We start from the raw sequence: 18693 nt of genomic DNA, 5'->3' as shown, positions 1-18693 counted from the left end.
TGCTGTTGCTGGCGGTCTCTGTTCCTCCCGCAGGAGGCCCGCCGGGGCTGAGGGCCTCTTCCTTCTCGGAAAGCGATGCAATTAAGACGTGACCGTCATCTGGTCGCGCCCCCATTCTGCAGCGCTTCCTGTACAACGGTCGCGTTCGGTTTGTGAACGGTTCGGCGGCTCTATTTATACGCGCGCTCCGAGTGTTTCCTGCAGCCGGCTTTCTCGACGTTTCCACGGCCGACGCCGCCGCCACTTCGATGCACCGGCAGCCCTCTGTAACGACGACGCACCGCTCCTCCCTCTTTCTGCGGGAACGTGTGTCTGTGTGTTGCGGGGGGAGGGGGGGGGGGGTGGCACGTGACGGAAACGGTGTTCCGCACTTGACGCAATCGCACGCGTCGAACTTCCGTGGAGCTCGCGGCGTTAATGTCGCATTTTTTATACACACGACCCTCAGTGGTGTATTTAAATTGTATCTCAGTATCATTCAAAACTATTATTGAAAGCCAACACGTTAAGGTCGCTTCTTGCTTTAATCAGCCGGGGCACGCTTCTGGGTACTGTGATACTGCAACACGAGTTCGCTGGTGAGAAGCAGCTACGTACACATATATAACCCCTGGCATGTCACTTCTAGCTCACACCTTCATACAAGGGAAGGGGCAGGCGTGTATGCCAAGGCTGCTTAATTTATGCCTCTTCGCGTTCGTGATTCGTTCGCTGTAACATTCAATTACTGACTACCCTTTCTCTTCTAGTCGCGCGCATTTGCTCCGTGCCTCAGACATACCTTCGGATGAGTGAACTATCGGTTTCCCGGCCTCGTGAAACGCAGACATCTGTAAGTCATCATCTGCGGGATCCATATGTTGGAGTGTTAAATTCCAAGAAGACACCCTCGACGCGCTCTTTGAATGCTATAGGGGTGCTGACTGGCGTGGTTTCACAGTAGTGCTGCTACTCAGGTTGAATGTTTTCTCCTTGAAAAGGTTTTAGCCCACTGTTTGTTTATACAAGGGCGTTTTTGCCTCAAAAGAAAGCTACTGTGTTTCCACTTGATCTTGAAGCCTCTTGTGTGTCAAATGTGCATCCGAGGTGTCTTGTACTTCTTAAAATTGTACTTGCGATGGTAAGTTGAACTCTGCGTTTGCACTGGTTTATGTCATTTTGTCAAGAGACATCTTAAGAGTGTGTCATATGTCCTAATCACGCAAAAACAAACAAAAAAGAAAACACGGAATAAGAAGCTGAGGTGCGGACTGAAATCTCCGACGCAACAGCCGCCGTTTACCGGGTGCATTCCAGGCGGTGCCACAGTACCGCGCAGCAGCAAACAGGGACGTATTACCTATCTGCGTCTAACTAACGAAAGTTCGTTAGCGCTAGATTACGACGCTAGATGACGCCGAGTGTTCTTTAGGCAGCGCGAAAGAGGAGCGTTGCAGCACTACACGCCTCATACATAACTCTTTTCGACGGTGGCAATACGTTAGTCGCCATATTGATTGAAAGCTAAACGCATTACCGTCAACAGTCATCGTGAGATGGGTTCTGTTAAATTTTTCATCCCGACGATTGAAGAACAACAGAAACAAACAAGTACACAAAGTAAGTGAAATAGGACGAGTAATGTAGCGAAGGTGGTCATTCGCTGCACAAAGAGAGAGAGAGAAGCAGAAAATAGAGAGGAAATAAAAATAGTGCACTCTGACAAAATCACAATGGGATATCGAAAGCTTTACAGTTCAGTGCAGTACTAGATCCCTTTCCTCGCTATATGACACTGCGTTCTAGACGCTGCTCTGTACGTTTCGTCCCTGTAATAATTCGCCATCTCACATTGGCTCAAAGCATGGGTTCATCCCCCGTAATTGGCGCAAACAAGAAGACGCGGAGTAATTGAATGCTACGAAATTTGACAGTATACGATGTATGGCACCCCCTAGTGTATAGTTTCGGAGTAGACGAGAGGTCGAGAGGTGCACTGTTTTGCTTTGCAGCAGGTGGCGCTGCTGTCATTGGACGATACATACGGAGATTGCATGCGCGCTTATATATCAAAGGTTCGCGGTGTCGTCCCCTTGTGTCTTCTCTTTTAGTGTCCAATCTGGTTTTCTGCGAAGTGCTACAGTTTACGAAGTCGACAAGCCTCGGTTACCGGCTATGGTATAGGGCTGTGCGCCGTCACGTGTTCGTGTGGTTGTTGTTTCTTTCCCTGATAGACATTCCTGCGTTTTCTTTATTGTTCTTCTCTCTCTCTCTCTCTCTTGGAGAGACGAAAATGTGCTCATATCACTGTCAAGTATATACCGTAGCAGTTAGCTTGCGAGCGCTTTAGTGGAGCTATTCTGTACATTTCACGTCGCTACTGCGCTTTCGTCTGTGTGCGCAGCCGTGCGAAGGAGAGGCAAGGGTACGTACCTGCGAGAACCATGCCCTGTCGTAGGCACTTCTGGAAGCGGCAATACTGGCACCGGTTCCTCTGGGCCTTGGTTATCTCGCAGTTGCCGTCCGCCACACACGTATACACACGCTTGTTCTGCACGGTCCGCTTGAAGAATCCCTTGCACCTTAGGAAAAAGCCAGGGGAGAGCCACCATGCGAGGAGAGCGGCAGCGACGAAAAGCCCGCCAGCGGTGACCGCTTAGCGGAGACCGGCTTCTTGCAGGAGAGCATGCATTTTGTCTAACGCTCACGATCTGCACTCTCATGCACACTGAACTGCTAGCTGCGTGGCTACAGCGATAATGAGTAGTAAGCGCGTGCTTCGCTATAAGCGAAAGACTCTATACTACGTTGCCCTGTCGCGGTAGTGGACTGGCTGTCATCCTCACTGTTCCGATATAAGGCATAGTGTACCCACAGAGGTGGCGCAGTGGCTATGGCATTGTGCCCGTGAACGCGTGATCGAATCCCGGCCGCGGCGGCCGCATTTCGATGGCGGCGAAATGCAAAGACACCTGTGTACCGTCATTCGGTGCACGTTAAAGAACCCGAGGTGGTAAAAATTAATCCGCAGTCCCTCACTATGGCGTGCCTCATGATCAAATCGTGGCTTTGGGATATAAAACCACAGAATTTAATTTTTAAGGCATAATCTGCGGTATCGAGGAATTCATGGAGATCCACACTGAAGATGCGCAACAAGGAAATACAAGCACGAGGGGCGTTTCTTGGTCGCGGCACTTCAGCGTGCATCCTTCTTTTGGATGAAGGCAACGCCTCTGTCGGCATGTCGCAGAGTTCGCTCACCCTTCGCAGGTAATGATGCCGTAGTGCAGACCCGTCGCCTTGTCCTCGCAGATCATGCACACCATGGGCTGGTCGTCCTCGTCTTCTGCGCCTCCCCGTGACGTGGACGGCGTCACGCCGGCGGCTACGCACAGGTTCAGCGCCTGCGAGTCCGGCAACTTGTCGACCCACGACGCTGCTGGCTCCGGGTTTTCGTCCCGGCGCCAGCTCGCCTCTTCCTCGGAGCCGGCGGCCGACGTGGAGGCACGCCGGTAGAAAATGGGCGACCGCTGGAAGGCGGCAGCCGGAAACGGTGGTGCGTAGCCCTCACGGCCCACCTCGGTGGCTGACGGTGTGCCCGCAGGCCAGCTGACCACCTGCGGGGCAGGCCTGTACATGCGCCGCACAACGGACAGGCCTTCGTCCTCCTTGGGCCGGTTGAAGGCGCTCGAGTCTGGCGTCCAGGCACTGGCTGCGGGTCCCGCGCGCCGCTCCTCGTCGTCCGAGTCAGCCGGAGCCGCTAGCCGGCCAGAGCCCTGGGGAGGCGGCGACTCGTCCGTCCGTCGAGCTGGAGGTCCTGGGGTTGCGGCACCGCTGGACGATGACGCACAGGGCCCTGACGATGACGATGCCGCCGCTGGCTGTTGTGACTGTGGCTGTTGCGACTGGTGCTGCTGCGACTGCTGTGACTGCTGTTGCTGCGACTGCTGCTGCTGCTGTTGCGGTTGCGGTTGCGGTTGCTGCTGCTGCTGCTGCTGCTGCTGCAACGGCTGCGACAGTGGCTGTTGCTGCTGAGCCGGTGACTGCTGTTGCTGCTGTTGCTGCTGTTGCTGCTGTTGCTGCTGTTGCTGCTGTTGCTGCTGCTGCTGCTGCTGCTGCTGCTGCAACGGCTGCGACAGTGGCTGTTGCTGCTGAGCCGGTGACTGCTGCTGCTGCTGCTGTTGCTGCTGCTGCTGTTGCAGCGGCGGCGGCGGCGGCGGCGGCGGTGGCGGCGGCTCAGGCGACGACGTGTTCACATCACCGTTGTTCTCTCCATCGCTGCTGCCGCGCGAGTCCACTTTCCGTCGCTTGAGTTTGATGTCGTGGAATAGGCTCATCTTAAACAGTAGCCTGTGCAGGAGCGGGGGGAGCATACTTCCTGCTCGGGTTTTGGGGGTAAGGAGGAGAGATAGAAAAAGAACAAGACGGGTCCGTTAGCTGCCAGCAAAGCAGAACATACGCATATCGTTTCTGCGAAAATCCACAAGAAAAAATCATGAAGGAAGATCCATGAAAGTGGAATACCACCATCCATGGATATTTACGAAAGGGACAATCTTCCCTTTCAAGAACATACACACGCGCGCCTTGTTCTCCTGTGCCCCCATTCGTGTGTCTCCCTGCATCATGGTCGGCGGTGTGAAAAAAGTGTTGTATGGCTGCTCACTTCACAGAGTCAAAATAAACGCAAAAAGATTAACAATAATGAAGTGCCATCTATCATAAGCTCTCTGGATGGCAGTGAGTTGACAGACCATTTGTTATGGCTTGATTGGGAGCAATCACTATTAAAACATCAGACCTGGAATCCCATCCCTGCAGGGTCCACAGTGGCAGCGTGGACGCAGCAGCACGCATATAGCCGGCTGCGACTCGTTTGAGCCCACACAGTGGTGTAATAACCACGTCCCGAACAGTGCACGTATATATTTTCAGAATGAGAGAGAGACACACAGAGAGAGAGAGAGAGACAGGCAGAGAGAGAGAGAGAAAGAAAGGAGGGGCAGGGTGGTTAGCCAGACGCACGTTCGGTTTGCTACCCTGCCCTAGAGCAGAAAGAATATGGGGACAAAAAGAGGGAGAAAGAAGGTGAAAGGAAGAGCACTAGTTGCGCGCGCGCGTGCAAGTGAACTCCGAGTTTATAAACGGTCGCAGATACTTGCCTCGATGTACTGTACTTTTCGGAAATCCTGTAGTTAGTAGAATCTTATGGCCAGCGCAGAATTCACTAGTTTATGAAGAACATGCTCGTCTCTCCTCTCCATTTTTTTTACGCTTCTATCATAACTCGCGACAACGGCCCAGAATGAGATGTTGCATACTTACGCACCTCTTGGGTGGTCGCTTCAGTTCTTCCCACCTTTGTATCGCCCTCTATTACTTCCCCAGCGTAGAGTAATAAGTGGATGCTCTTTCCGAGTCAACCCACTACATTTCATTATCTCTCTCTGTTCCATGGACACATAAGACACAGTCCCAGGGACACATAGGATCACAGAGAGAAAAAAGCTAAGAACAAATAGCACCACACGCTAGACTGATCCCCGACACGTACGCGAGGTCGCGACGTGGTTCAAGATGAACAGGCGAACAGCTGAGGAAAATACATAGATGACGGTAACACGCGTACACAAACACGAACAAAACGCGTAACGATAAGTATGACACACATATTGAACAACATGCACACATAAATACAAATGATGGAATTGGACTGTGCTTACGTAAGAGAAATTAGACTCGGCGTCACGGCATCGAACTTCGTAGACCGAATGGAGAGAATTACTCTGGCACGCAGTCCTGTGTATCTCCCTTCAGAAGCAGCTTTAGAATTAGGTTCGCTTTTATCTGCTGCCTAAAGTACCTAGCCATGGACAGAGAGGAAGGGAGACATGGGTTTCGTCGCGTGTAACAGAGAGCAGATAACCGCTTGTGAATGAACGGCGACAATGAACTGGACAAATGTCGGAACCTTGGCCAGCAAGTTAATCCTTCGTGAAACAGTCCCCAATGTCACGTGCGGTATTAGTTTTCTCTCTCACCCGCAAAAGAGAGGGAAAGAAACAAAGAAAGGAAAGGTCATGCGTAACGTATGACAAGCTGTACACAGCCACTTGCAATTTATACCGCGTCAAGCAGACAAAACCTCTCCGAGACGCACATCTTAATTTAGCCATGCAACGCCGCGTTTGCTCGGTGGCCCTGGTGATTTTCTGCTAGGTCGCTTCCTGGGCTTGAAAAACGCACTGCGACGCTATAGGGGAATGTTAACAAAAAAAAAAAAAAAAAGCGTGTGTCTATTGGAATTTCGATGCCCACTTTTTAAAGAACCGTGGGTGGTCAAACATTTTCCAAGGCTCTTTAATATACGACCATCTATGACAGTTTGGAGCATAAAGCCTTATCAGCCAAATATTTATAGCCGTGTATACAGTGTCGTCTGCACGTTATAGTGGCGAGCCTGGCTCTGATACAAACGTGACAGGAACCAAGCAATCGCTAATGCTCCGCTTTCTCAGCACAACGAGACGTGTGTTCCTATTGCCGAGGGCCGCAGGCACCTGCGTATAATGCACGAAATTTTTTGTGTTCATTCCTTTACAACATGGCACGAACAGTTACGTATGTGTTTCTTTTACGGGTCACAGGTGACGACACGTAGATGGCGCAGCGCAAATGCTCGTAGCACAGCATTCGATGCACCCTCGTAATGATGTCTGCGTGGAGTAGCGCGATTGCTCATCGCGCGCAGTTTTCGAGGTCCTGGCTACGCTGCTGGGACACGAAGACCTGCTTCGTTCAAAACGAACATCGATCTGGACAAGTGGTATTCAGCATCAGGATCCTGTTGCCAGACTCGCTGTGAAATAAATTTTGAATGTGCACTTCAGAAGTTTTCTCTCAACTGGTCTGACACTGACGTTCTACGGAAGACCTGAACAACAACAACAACAACAAAAAAAAAAACCTTCAGAATTGTTATACTAAAACGGAAGGTTTTCCCAAGGACTTGGTACACGTCTATGAGCGCTAGATGCGGTGAATCATGAATGAATGAATGCTAATCGAGGTTTCGCGCGAATGACCATGAATGGCGCTAGCTAACAATCCCAGGGCAAGGTTATATATGCGCGTACATAAACACGGTTTGATTCTTGCTGGCCAGCAGTTGTGTTTTCTTTCATTTTCCTTTTTTTTCTTCATAAATAATCTGAACTTTATCGCTAGTTTGACCTTTATTCTACAGTGACATATTGTGTACTTATCAAATACGTGTGTCTTTGCGTGTGAAAGTGAGGCAAGGTAAAGGATAGCTGAAAATGATCACATAGCTTAAAGCTGGTCATGCTACTCTATGTGTGTAAAAGGAAAGACAAAGAAAAAGAAACGCGTGCACGAGACAAGCACGCGAACTCGGAAGTAATTTGCATGATCTCAATTATGTACCTCGGAAACATTAGAAGCATATCTGTTAGGCAAGTAAATATTATCGTGCACCTGAAGGCGCTTGTAAAGCAGTATTTTTCAAGTGTTTTCTTAAACACACATTCTTGAGGCTGTAAATCGTGCGCTAGCGCATACATCACACGTAGTCCAAGTCGTCAACGCTGTGAAATAATGGCCTGCTGGACAACTGAGCTGCGAATAGCGATTTCTCTTAGCGATGTTCAGACCAACGTGATGTATATATACGCACGAACGATCGCGCCTATTGATGCCGCGTGTCATGTCGAAACTACAGTCAAAATGGCCGTGGAGCCTGTGCTATAATATAGTCGCTCTGCGTCACACCAAGGGCTACGCTGCGAGAGTCGCGCAACGGCTGACAGAAGCCACATCCTCGCTTCCCGATTAAAAAGGGGCTCGTAGCTGGGCCAGTTGGTGCATCGTTTATGGTGAGAAAAACAAGAGCATTTTCGACGAATGAAGAGGCAAAAAAGCGCCTGCAGTGAGCCTTTTTTTCGTGGATCTTTCGGTCTAGTCTGTTGTCCAAGGATTTAGGACGAGATCAGATGGGCTTCTGTGAGCGGGTGTGGCTAACCGCGGTCGGCAGCTCTAGTGTTTGTCGATTATGCTGCAGTGGGCGTGCAACAGCTGCAGAAACAACGCTGTGGTTCAAGCCTATATTCTGTCACGTGCAAACTGGCAGCGACGGCTCGGTGGCTATGGCGTTGCGCTGATGAGCATGAGGTCGCGGGCGCGATTCCCGGCTGCGGCAACCGCATACCCATGCGGGCGAAGTGTAAAAGAAAAAACCTAGTATACCGTGCTTTTGGTGTAGGTTAAAGAACTCCAGGTCGTTAGTTAATCCGGAGCCATTCACTACTCGTGAATTGTACAGTTTCGGGCTGTTTGAAGCGAAGTTTACTTTTTCCCTCCTGGGTCTGGGACGCCGTCGTCGTGTGTGTCGCCGAGTAAAAACGGAGCCGTCCCCAGTAACTGCACGGTCAAAAGGTAGTGACTAGGGGGGCCGACGCCAATTATGCCGCCACTCTATACAGAAAGGGAGAGAGGCATAACGAAGAAATGCCTCAACCTGCACCACTATATTATCGCAGGTTGCCATTCTATACAGTCGCTCAGGTACTGTAGCACGTGAACCGAGCTTATTCGACGTTGGTGTGTCGCCGAGTAGACGCAGCGAGGGGTATCTTGCACAGCTGAGGCGCAAACAACAGCTGCGACGTTAGCATGGAGGGAAGCACTTGCGGAGAGGCGCGGGCTTATACGCCACAAATGGGGTTCGTATAGTTCTGTGGGACCCTAAAAGACATACGTTCACTAGCTTCTCGATTGTGAGGTACAATTGATCATCGAATGTGAAGCAGTGATGATCACTCGCGTAGCTCTAGGAATGAAGAAGTCAACTTAATGTGTTCTCTGTATTGCTTCAACACAAGCAGTGCCATCACACGTTTGACATCAATATAGCATCTACAGAAAGGAAAAAATTGTATCTACAATAATGTAAAAGAAGCTTCCGGTCCACCTCGCAGTGCGTGGTATCCGCGTAACAATTGTTTGTTTGGTTGGGTTGGTTGGCTGCTCGCTTGTACGTTTCTTGCTCTGTGTAATTGTAGCGCCTTGCCCGAAAGAGAAAGTGCACCAGCGACCCTACGTGTGGAAGCTGCTCGTCGTAGTATACGACGACAGTCGCTAGTGGGCGCGCGTATAGGAAACGGAAGAGCGAACGAATGAACGGCGACAGGCCGGGTATGCGCTTGCTTGCAATGCGCTAACCGTTGCTCCATTTGCGACGCATCGCGGCGGCCCGGTGGGGACCGCGCATCTAATCTCATTTCCCATTTCATTCGTCTTGTTTCCTTGCGCCGGCGCGTTGAGGCAGCAGCCATAAGCTTTCGGGACGCGCTGCTGCACGACGTATATTGCTTGAGCGTGCCGCTGCTGGGCGAAAGGCCGAGAAAATCAGCCGAGGAGCAAGCGTGGCTTCAGTGGGAGCAGAGAGGAAAAGGAAGGCGGGTGCCTAGCCAAACTTTCTCGCTCGTCTTCCTTCACTGTAGCTTCTTTTTCTTCTCCTTTTTTTTTTACTCTCTCTCACTCTCTAGCTGTTTGCCAGGCGAGGCGCTCCTATGAGGTGATTAAGGCGCAGCAAATCACTTCCCTGCGCCGATCTTATTTGATTCCTCCAGCCTGTGTTATACGCTGTCGAAAATACGGTGCTCATCTGTTCTTTTCTTCTTTTTCTTCTTTTTCCTTTATTGCAGGTGCTAAGAGGGTACCTCAGCCGCGTCTGTTCGCTGCTGCCAGTTCTAATTTTTTTTCTGTTTAGGCACTTTTTCTATTCGTATAATGAAACTAAGGAATGCACGGGGGCATAATTCGGCGCTAGGACAAAGAGGCCCAGTCGTCATTATACTTGTTTTCTACGCGCGAATGGTTCCTCGTTACTTTTAAAGTCGACTTCCACGGATTTCCTTCAGATAGATGCACTTGACCAAGGAGTCACTGTGGCCAATTGCCGTCTGATGCAGCGCTACTCTTTATAGGGAAGGCAGAAATGTCGAAGCAGTGCCCCGACAAGCAGAAGCTTGTCGGTTATACAAGCTATCAACACGTCAGCTATGAGCCATGTCGTAAACGCCCTGGCCGTGCTTTGTTCACTAATGCGGCTACTGGACCACCGGACGGGTGCCGAGAGCCGTTGGTCCAGCTTCCGTTTAGTATGACGCAAATGTATGCTTCCGCGAACCGTCTCCTTGCGGACTTATTGTCCACGACATGCTGGAACCGATGTCTGTTGCAGGAGAATTAAGAGCAATGGCTGATTTAGATTGCGCCACAAACTCGTGCATTATGTATTTTTTCGAACTCGTATTGTTCTGCGTGAAGGGCTCTTGCTTGCCTTTGTGAACGCTGGGATACTAGGCCGCCAATTAAAACGGAGCGCGCCGACGACCCAGGCGCTTTTTTTTTATCTACTTTTTGCAAGAACTGCAGAGACGTGACCGGCGAAAGCCTCTATTGCGCCGCTGCCAGACACTCCAGCGCGTCATCTCGATCGCCTCGTCCTTCTAAAGGCTCGGCGCCGATGGCACATGGCGCTACCTAGCTCTTTTTCTCGCTGCGCTTTCTTACCTACATCGCAGCTGCAGCAGCGTCGCGAGGCATCAGCTCTGTTTACAAAGCACGAATTCTGCCCATGTCTTGCCGAGGTCCAAAACTGGCCCTTGTATATCTTTATTTAGATTAAAATTGTTTGCCACAATGGCGTGCTGTTGCGACGACGGCATGATGATGACAATTTCTTGTTACGCCGGTTGCCTACGCTCCTACCGAGCGGTGAACATAACATTGAAAAGATTTCGCTGGAAGAAATAAAAGAACTGATACTAAGTACTAAAATAAGCATTAAATTCCGCATATAAATTAGCCGAAGTAATAATGGTCTGAAGAGCGACGCTTCAAGCACCGGCAGGCCGACTGTTTCAATGCGACGGACGCCAAGGGAATTCGCGAAGTTGAAAAGCGATGAAACATCGAAGGCATCGCTCGTCTCCACCTGCCCGAACCCGAATATAGAACTCACTGAAATGTAAGGCCAGCAAACGAACAAACAGAGTGAACAAAAGTAATAAATAGTTCCTAAGTCGCGCTTTGTCCTTCGATATCTGTCTCTGTGTCGGTGTTTATATGTTGTGCTCTACGCTTGATCTTGAATTAGAAATAACCGTAACACACTCCCGAAACTGACAGTATTAAATGAACAAGCACTGAAAACCTGATGCGAGCATTTATGAACTTCTAACTCGGGAAGTACGGTGATTCAAAACGTGGTACATCTGTTACATTCTTTCTTCAGGAAAGAGGTTTCAAACCAATCCCATAGTCCACGCCTGTCTCCTCATGCGTACCGCAGCTCAGGCAATCAGAATTTCAGCAGCACACGAAATGACATGTTCACTAGGTGTACACTTACAGAATACCCCGGGCTTGGCCTATAGCTGTGCTTCAACGGCAGAAAATGAGTGGTTCCTGTCTTGAGACAGCTTCAAACATCGTGCCAGTGGGCCTAAGCAAAGTTAACTTATTTGTTCACATGTTGCCTTGCACGACGCCGGTATGTCACAAGACAGACGAACTCTGCTCTGATGACACCCGCCGTGGTTGCTCAGTGGCTATGATGTTAGGCTGCTGAGCACGAGGTCACGGGATCGAATCCCGGCCTCGGCGGCCGCATTTCGATGGGTGCGAAATGCGAAAACACCCGTGTACTTAGATTTAGGTGCACGTTAAAGAACCCCAGGTGGTCAAAATTTCCGGGGTCCCCCACTACGGCGTGCCTCATAATCAGAAAGTGGTTTTGGCACGTAAAACCCCATAATCTTTTTCTGCTCTGATGACCATAAGCTGAAGAGAGTTTTGCTCTCTCTGTCTCTCTACTCCGTCCGTGTCTTGCGCTCTCTAGTTTCGAACTGTTTTTCATTTCTGTAAGACCGTGTCAGTTTCTGATTGGCTGCTTCATTCTTGTTATTTCGCGGCTCCGCTCGCTCTTGCCACATCAGGCAGCTCGTCGGCTTCTTTTGCTTCATTGGCCTGATCCATTCGTGCCATAAGTCGATGTCCGTCGTCTTCCTTTCCTTTTCTCCACCAGCTCACATGACACACAACCTTTGCGCACTTCACACATGGCATGCAGGGACTAAACGGTTATTGAGGGCGAATCACTTTTTTTTTTTTGCATAAAATTAGCAATACATATAGAAAGGGTAAACATAGAAATCGTTAGTGAAATGGACATGACAAGACAGAATTTCAAAGCGTTCGAAGCAAGAGGAGGTTAACGCTTCCACAGACGAAGGCTAACGATGAAGATATCATGCGATTCGCGATAAAGCGCTAGCAAGTTTTTTTTTTTTTATTTCATCTTGTTTATGTGGGGCTGACAACATTTATTACGCATCGTTTTATTCCACTTATGATCGGTTTCTTTCGTACATTCATTTATATTTGTGTTATCACAGTGCCACTCAGTTATGGCCCCACAGTGGGTTTGGGCCAGTGTTGCAGAAATCGTCATTTCCCGCGGTAGCCCAGTGGCTATGGCGTTGTGCTGCTGAGCTCGAGGTCACGGGTTCGATCCCTGCCGCGGCGGCCGCGTTTCAATGGAAGCGAAATGCAAAGAGGTTCGTGTGCTTAATATTAGGTGCACGTTCAAAAGCACTAGTTATTCAAAATTAATCGGGAGTCCTCCGATACGCCGCGTCTCATAATCAGATCGTAGTTTTGGCACGTAAAACCTCAGAATTTTGTTAAATAATTTAATGAAGGGATTATCATTTTTACTGCGTGCAGGATAGTGCAGATTAACGGGACGCAAAAAAGAAAACAACTGCTGCTTGCTTTTTTTTGTGTGTCTCTCTTACATATGTTCTGTATAATGACCAAGCAAAAGCCCACGGAAATCGTAAGAGATTTCTACACTCAAATATTTCCTTTTGAGCAGATATGAAAGATGCGCTGTCAAGCATGTATCTTGCAGGAATCGTCGCACAGTCTTGTAAGTACGCGGCTAAAGCACAAATCATCTACATTTCACACCGTGAACAGGATGCTCAGATAAGCAAAGTCGGCATTTTGTAATTTTGCAGAGTAACGCAACACGTCTTATATGAAGGTACCTCGGCAGCCGCGTATAGTTGACTTGTGTAACTGGGGGACCGAATAAGCACGAATAGCGCACGGCTATCTTGAAAGGCTTCTAGCGGGAACAGTTGCATACCTTGCTCCGTAACACCAGCTGCCATTACGCAACAATTGTTGGAATGTTTCGTGGTGCAGGCTTCCTTACCGCCACTCCAGCCTTACAGATATGAATCCGTGGATCATGGCTGTAATAGCCACTATAACCCATGCGCTGCGGCGCGTGTAGGGAATGATAAACCACCGTCTGAACGTGTGTGCAACAACAAAATGTGGTCACATGGAGCACTTTCATATTAATGGCTTAAAGAAAATGGATAGCGCGGAAAAGGTTCTGCGATGAAAGCTGAGTGATTTTGGGGCTGGAAAAACCGTCTGACACTTTCGCACGCTGCGCCAATGAAATTCAGGGCATCCTATAAGGCCGGAAACTACACTGCTTGGCTGGATCAGGCTTTCAGGCCCGCAAATGATCGAAACATCACAACTCATCGCTCCCCTGCACAACCACCAATTCTGGTTCTGACTCCCTTACTTTCGCATGCTCTACACCTTGTTTCGGTGCGCGACCTCGTCCTTTTTTGAAGAAGTTTTCTTAGCTTCTCATGGGTTTGTCGTATCTGGGATCTGCGTACCATTACTGTAACCACTTCCAGGGAGGCAAAATAATAACAATAATAAAAACAGCACTTTTGCGTCTCCAGCGCGTTGTAACAAGGCGCAAATGGTACCAAGTGTAGCTTTCAATGAGTGAAGAAGGGAGAATTAGTCGGAGGGTAGGTAAAGTGAGAGCACGGGTGTAATTAGCGCCAATATAGTCGAAAATTATCAATAGTGCATTATGTCCCTGTAAAGAGTGCACCACCGTAGTATTAGAGTTGCTGAGGCAAAGCCGCCATACGGCTCACTTTTGGGAAATTGGGCAGTTCACTTGGACTATGCAACTATGCACGTGGACTATGCACGTGGCCTGGTGCCTGGAAGACGACTTCGTTGGCGCCGTGGAGAAGCGTAAGCTAGTCGCACGGTGAGTGAAAATTAATGGTACGGGTGTAATTCGCCCCAATACAATCGAAAATTAGCCGCATTGCACCATAGACAGCACAACAACCAGGATAGCCCCCCCCCCCCACCTAGCCTCCTGATATATAAAAAAAAGGTAAACCAAGTGTCGACGCTACAGAAAAAAAGGTGACGTTAGTGTGCGTGAAATATGATACCGATAAAGTACGAAATGACAGAGTAATCAAGATGACAAAGAGACAATCAAAAATAGAGAGACGTAATCAACACTTGATCATAGAATCATTTGAACCACCGTGCATGTCGACCTTGTCTTCCTTAGCGTCGACACTTCGTTGAGCCTTTCTTGTCATGCAATGGTACAGTGACGCGATACCAGCGCTGGTGGTATCGCATCAGCACTGGTATCGCATCATGTCAAGCCAACAAGCCCAGCGCAATGTGTCGTCAGCAGTTGCACAGGTCAGTTGGTCACCTGTATTGCTGCCCAGAGCCACTTTGGGGAATCAACGCTGCATGCAAGCCGCGTGCGGGACAATGTTCCGCTGTTTCTGGAATTGCCGCCGCCTTCGACAGGTTTAAATTTCCACGCAATGAGTGCAGTTTAATTTGCGGAATGGTTACTACGTGTGGCAGGTGCCCCGGCCAGCCGTACTGCGGCAATCACCTTCGGTCGGATCCGCCGTGGTTGCTCAGTGGCTATGGTGTTAGGCTGCTGAGCACGAGGTCGCGGGATCGAATCCCGGCCACGGCGGCCGCATTTCGATGGGGGCGAAATGCGAAAACACCCGTGTACTTAGATTTAGGTGCACGTTAAAGAACCCCAGGTGGTCGAAATTTCCGGAGTCCCCCACTACGGCGTGCCTCATAATCAGAAAGTGGTTTTGGCACGTAAAACCCCATAATTTTTAACCTTCGGTCGGATGCTCTATAGCAGGGCGTGAGCACGCTTGCCGGCAAGGAGAAAGGAAAAGGTAAAAGCCGCGATCGCGTGAATGTGATGCGCCAGCGTCGCATTCACGCAAACACCCTAAAAAAACGTTTCTACGCCAGTGGTCGTGCCTGACGTCCCAGATTTCATGGCTATTCTCGTACTTAAGCCTCGTTAACGCAGTAAAAGTTCTCGAAACTTTCTATCTTAAGTCCTTGGTTCCGTGAGAGATTGCGACCTTCTTTAACAATAAACAATTGGCCACGTCCGAGCAGAAGCCGTCGAAATCCGTGACATCACGGCGAGCATGGTGCGGGAACGGTGTCGCCATCCGTCTTCGTTTCTGCGTCGCTTTTCTGGCTTTCCAAACATCTCCTCACGGTATGAGTGGATTTCTTTCTTTTATTCTTTTTTCCGGGGGGGGGGGGGATAGAGTGGTGGGGAGGGAGGGAGGTGTACTGTAGCAGGGTAATTTGCTAATACAGTTCAAATTATTTTTCACGCATGCAACCGAGATGCTTGAGCGTTTAGCACCAGGGCTGGCAGAGTGGTCGATTGGCCGTTCGTGATTAATCGCTAATCGTGATTAGCGTTTTTCTTTAGCTGATAAATTGGTCAACAGAGAATTAATGGGGTCCAAATAAGACGAGCGTGCGCTCTTAATAAAGGGCGCGATTGTCTGAGGGCGGTTTCCGTGTTTAACCAAGCCGCTTTCTATCACAACGAGATATCGAGCGTAATTTATAGATCGTCATTCGCCGACTGCACTCTTTCTGCCTCACTATCGCGTGGGAACGCACATCCCGAAGTCTATTTACACTTTAACGTTGCACAAGCTATACTATGATAAATGCTGAGAGTAAAGAGTAAAACGAGTAAACTAGTAACTGTAATGAAAGAGTTCGCTTACGTCATTCAGTGATTGTGTTGCACCGGGTTTTATGCTGAATATCTGGTTACACAATGATCGCGGTCCAACGAGCGTCTTTCATATTTCTTTTTCGTAATTCTTCGTATTTTCCACAGCTCTCTCGTACCCATGTATCCGCCTATATAGTCTGTGAATGACCCAAGCGGGTAATCCGCTGTGGGCCACACGATCAAAATCGTATGCAATACGGCTATCTTTACTCACAAATTTTTGCTCCTTACTGGGTGGAACGAAACTGCGAAATTTATCCTCCGTAAAGCGCCGGTGATTGAATATAACGACATTCATTTCAAAGCGCAAGTAGACGTTGTGCCAACTCGTAATGACGTATATACCACGCATACGATCGGTGTATAGTCACAACTTCGTCAGCTCGACGCGGAAAACTGGAACAATGCACGCGCGTATAACGGCTCGATTTTTAACATTGGCGGCAGCACAAACGATAACCTTTGAGAAATGCTGATGTCGTCACGTTCCTCGCCAATAATTACACTAAGTGCATGAGAGAGCCATAATAAATGTAAATTTTACGTAATTTTACTTAACTTTTTACTGACCTAACAGAACCGTACTCAATACTACAGATGCTGACACAGCTGCTCAATGACGTTTTGGCAAAATGCTCATAAATATCAGAGATGAAAAGAGAGAGACAGAAAGGCAGAGATGTTATCCAATAGATATCAGACTTGCTGTTCGAACGTCCACATATTCTCTGTCTCTGTGCATGTATGCACGCCTGCGCGCGCGTCGTGGCCGGCGAAAAAACATAAATATACACGAATAGCAGAATAAAGATAGGTGTGAAGCAGCGTTTACCTGAACGACAAACGACGCCACTAGGCGGAGCTTGATTAAACAGAATGCCCTTAGATTTCGGTTCCGTCGTGGTCACTCATATAACTTACGCTACGTTCACTCGATAGTCTCTAAAGTTTCTTTTTCTTCTTCCTTTTATTCTGCTACTTTAGGGCACTCGCTCGCGCACGAGCAGCGTATACCCTACTTTGCATGAGGTAATTGCAACTAACCCGTTGAACTAGCAGTAACTGTCCCAAACTGACTTGGCCACAATTGTCCTGTTAAAATCTAAACTGTCTCGGTTACGGCGACATTTCGGGCTTCATGCAGCGGGGTTCGGTTTCGGAGTTTAGGACACCGGATTTATGAGAAAGGGGTAAATTCTTGAAATCGTTCACGAGGTATAGTTGCTAAACAGATGCTCGTGGTTGCTGCAATCAGCGCTGAAGCGAGGACGGAGGGTGAACAAAATAGCAGTCGTTACTTTCTTTTTCTCCCGCTTCTCACCCGTAACTGTACACATGTAAAAGATAGCAGACAAGCAACGGCCAAGCGCTAAATTTGCAGCCCCTCGCAGTATAAGCCTCGAACGCCGCCGCCGCGAGCGCACACTTTGGCGGCCGTGCTTGCTCAAGGGGAGCGGGTGGCGCCAAAACAGTGCGTCAGACGTCACTGCTATTTTAATTGCGCCGTTCCTTTTTGCCAGGAGGGTCAGGGCTTCGGCGCCCCAACTTTGACCTAAATGTTTGCCACCATCCGACAATGGCGGCGGCTCGGGCGCTATTTATAAGGCGCTTGGCGTTTCCCCGACGTATTCTTTTTTTCCGTTTCTCTCTCTCCGCAGGGTCACCCGAAAACGTCGCTTTATTTCGGTGCGCCACAACGTGTGGTCGTCAGGTGGCTAAGTACCGAATTTCGCTTTCCGATTCAGCAACGTGACGGTTTCTCCTTCGTAGCGGCGGACGCAAAACCTTTTGCCGCCACCAAAGGAGTTCAACGAGGAGGCAGTTCCGCGGGCCCTTCCGCGTGCGTGAACTGAGCACGCAGAAGGGGGGGGGGGGTGCACAGATAGCGCGCGGTGTTTCCTGCGGACACATGCCGAAGAGCGCTGAGAGCCACGAGGGGACAACACAGGGCAGCGCTTTTCTTCCGCCCAGGAGCAAAACAAGCGGTGACCCCGTTTTGCCGAGCGGTGGGATTTATTTTCGGACCCCTTCCAGGCCCATCGGTTGGCTTGTGCCGAGGGGAGGGCACGCTGTGTTTGTTTGCGCCGGTGACGCGCGCGCGTTCCGCCGCCGAAGTTCCCAGATCGGATCGCTGGCGTAAGGGGTGGCGGCGCGAGCTCTTTGGCTATTTTCGGAGACCCCGTCGTGGCGAACCCTCCCGGCGCCCCACGGCCGGACAACGTCTGCGCTCTCCGGGCGCAGCCGCCGGCTTTTCCTAGCGCGGCGGCGGAACCGCTCCCGGTCGACGCTGTGACGGTGGGGAGCGCGCGGCGCAACGCTCCCCTTCCCTCCCTCTCGCTTTCCGGCCGCCGAGCGTGACGTCGCGGAGGGCGCGTCTCGCGGAAACTGGGCCACGCGGCGCCTTTCTCTCGCCGGGTTCAGTCACCCCTGCGCGGGAGCGGGTTATTTCCCGCTCTCGCTTCCGCGTCCGACTGCAGCGCCACCGCCGCGCCGCCATCGACTCTCTTCCTGCGCGGCGCGCTGCCTGCCTGGGCTGCTCAAGGTCTGGGTTTCTTCGCCGCCGCTTGGTCGAGGCGGGACACTTTATCAGAGCCGTCGCTCGCTCGGCCGCTGCCTCAAGGTCTTTCGCGGCACAGCCGATATCAATGAAGTTGGCCGCCCCTCTATGTGGCGGA

The 18693-nt window shown here is 50.1% G+C and overlaps 2 protein-coding genes across 4 annotated transcripts in view; one reads left to right on the top strand and one right to left on the bottom strand.

Annotated features, from left to right (window-relative positions):
- The window catches only part of RabGGTb (geranylgeranyl transferase type-2 subunit beta), a 161530-nt gene that overhangs the window by 81411 nt on the left and 61426 nt on the right, over positions 1 to 18693 (top strand). The window contains exon 11 of one of the 2 annotated variants that reach the window (XR_008609195.2): positions 6630 to 6713. The exons of the other annotated variant lie outside the window; for it this stretch is intronic. The gene's annotated coding sequence lies outside the window, so the exon portion shown is untranslated. Of the gene's footprint in view, positions 1 to 6629; positions 6714 to 18693 lie in introns of those variants that run through there. 2 annotated transcript variants of the gene reach the window in all.
- LOC126548610 (hormone receptor 4-like) overlaps positions 1 to 18693 on the bottom strand; it is a 58718-nt gene that overhangs the window by 14965 nt on the left and 25060 nt on the right. Inside the window, exons 2-3 of one of the 2 annotated variants that reach the window (XM_055063279.2) lie at positions 3244 to 4360; positions 2413 to 2561 (exon numbers count right to left, since the gene is read on the bottom strand). In XM_055063279.2, coding sequence (XP_054919254.2) covers positions 2413 to 2561; positions 3244 to 4355 — 1261 coding nt within the window. In that variant the 5' untranslated portion in view covers positions 4356 to 4360. Of the gene's footprint in view, positions 1 to 2412; positions 2562 to 3243; positions 6637 to 18693 lie in introns of those variants that run through there. The other variant, XM_050196870.3, reaches the window with a different exon arrangement.

This window comes from Dermacentor andersoni, chromosome 1, assembly GCF_023375885.2.
Source record: "Dermacentor andersoni chromosome 1, qqDerAnde1_hic_scaffold, whole genome shotgun sequence".
Classification (NCBI taxonomy): domain Eukaryota; kingdom Metazoa; phylum Arthropoda; class Arachnida; order Ixodida; family Ixodidae; genus Dermacentor; species Dermacentor andersoni.
The sequence above is the reverse complement of the archived record's forward strand: the minus strand, read 5'-3'. Positions and strand labels throughout refer to the sequence as shown.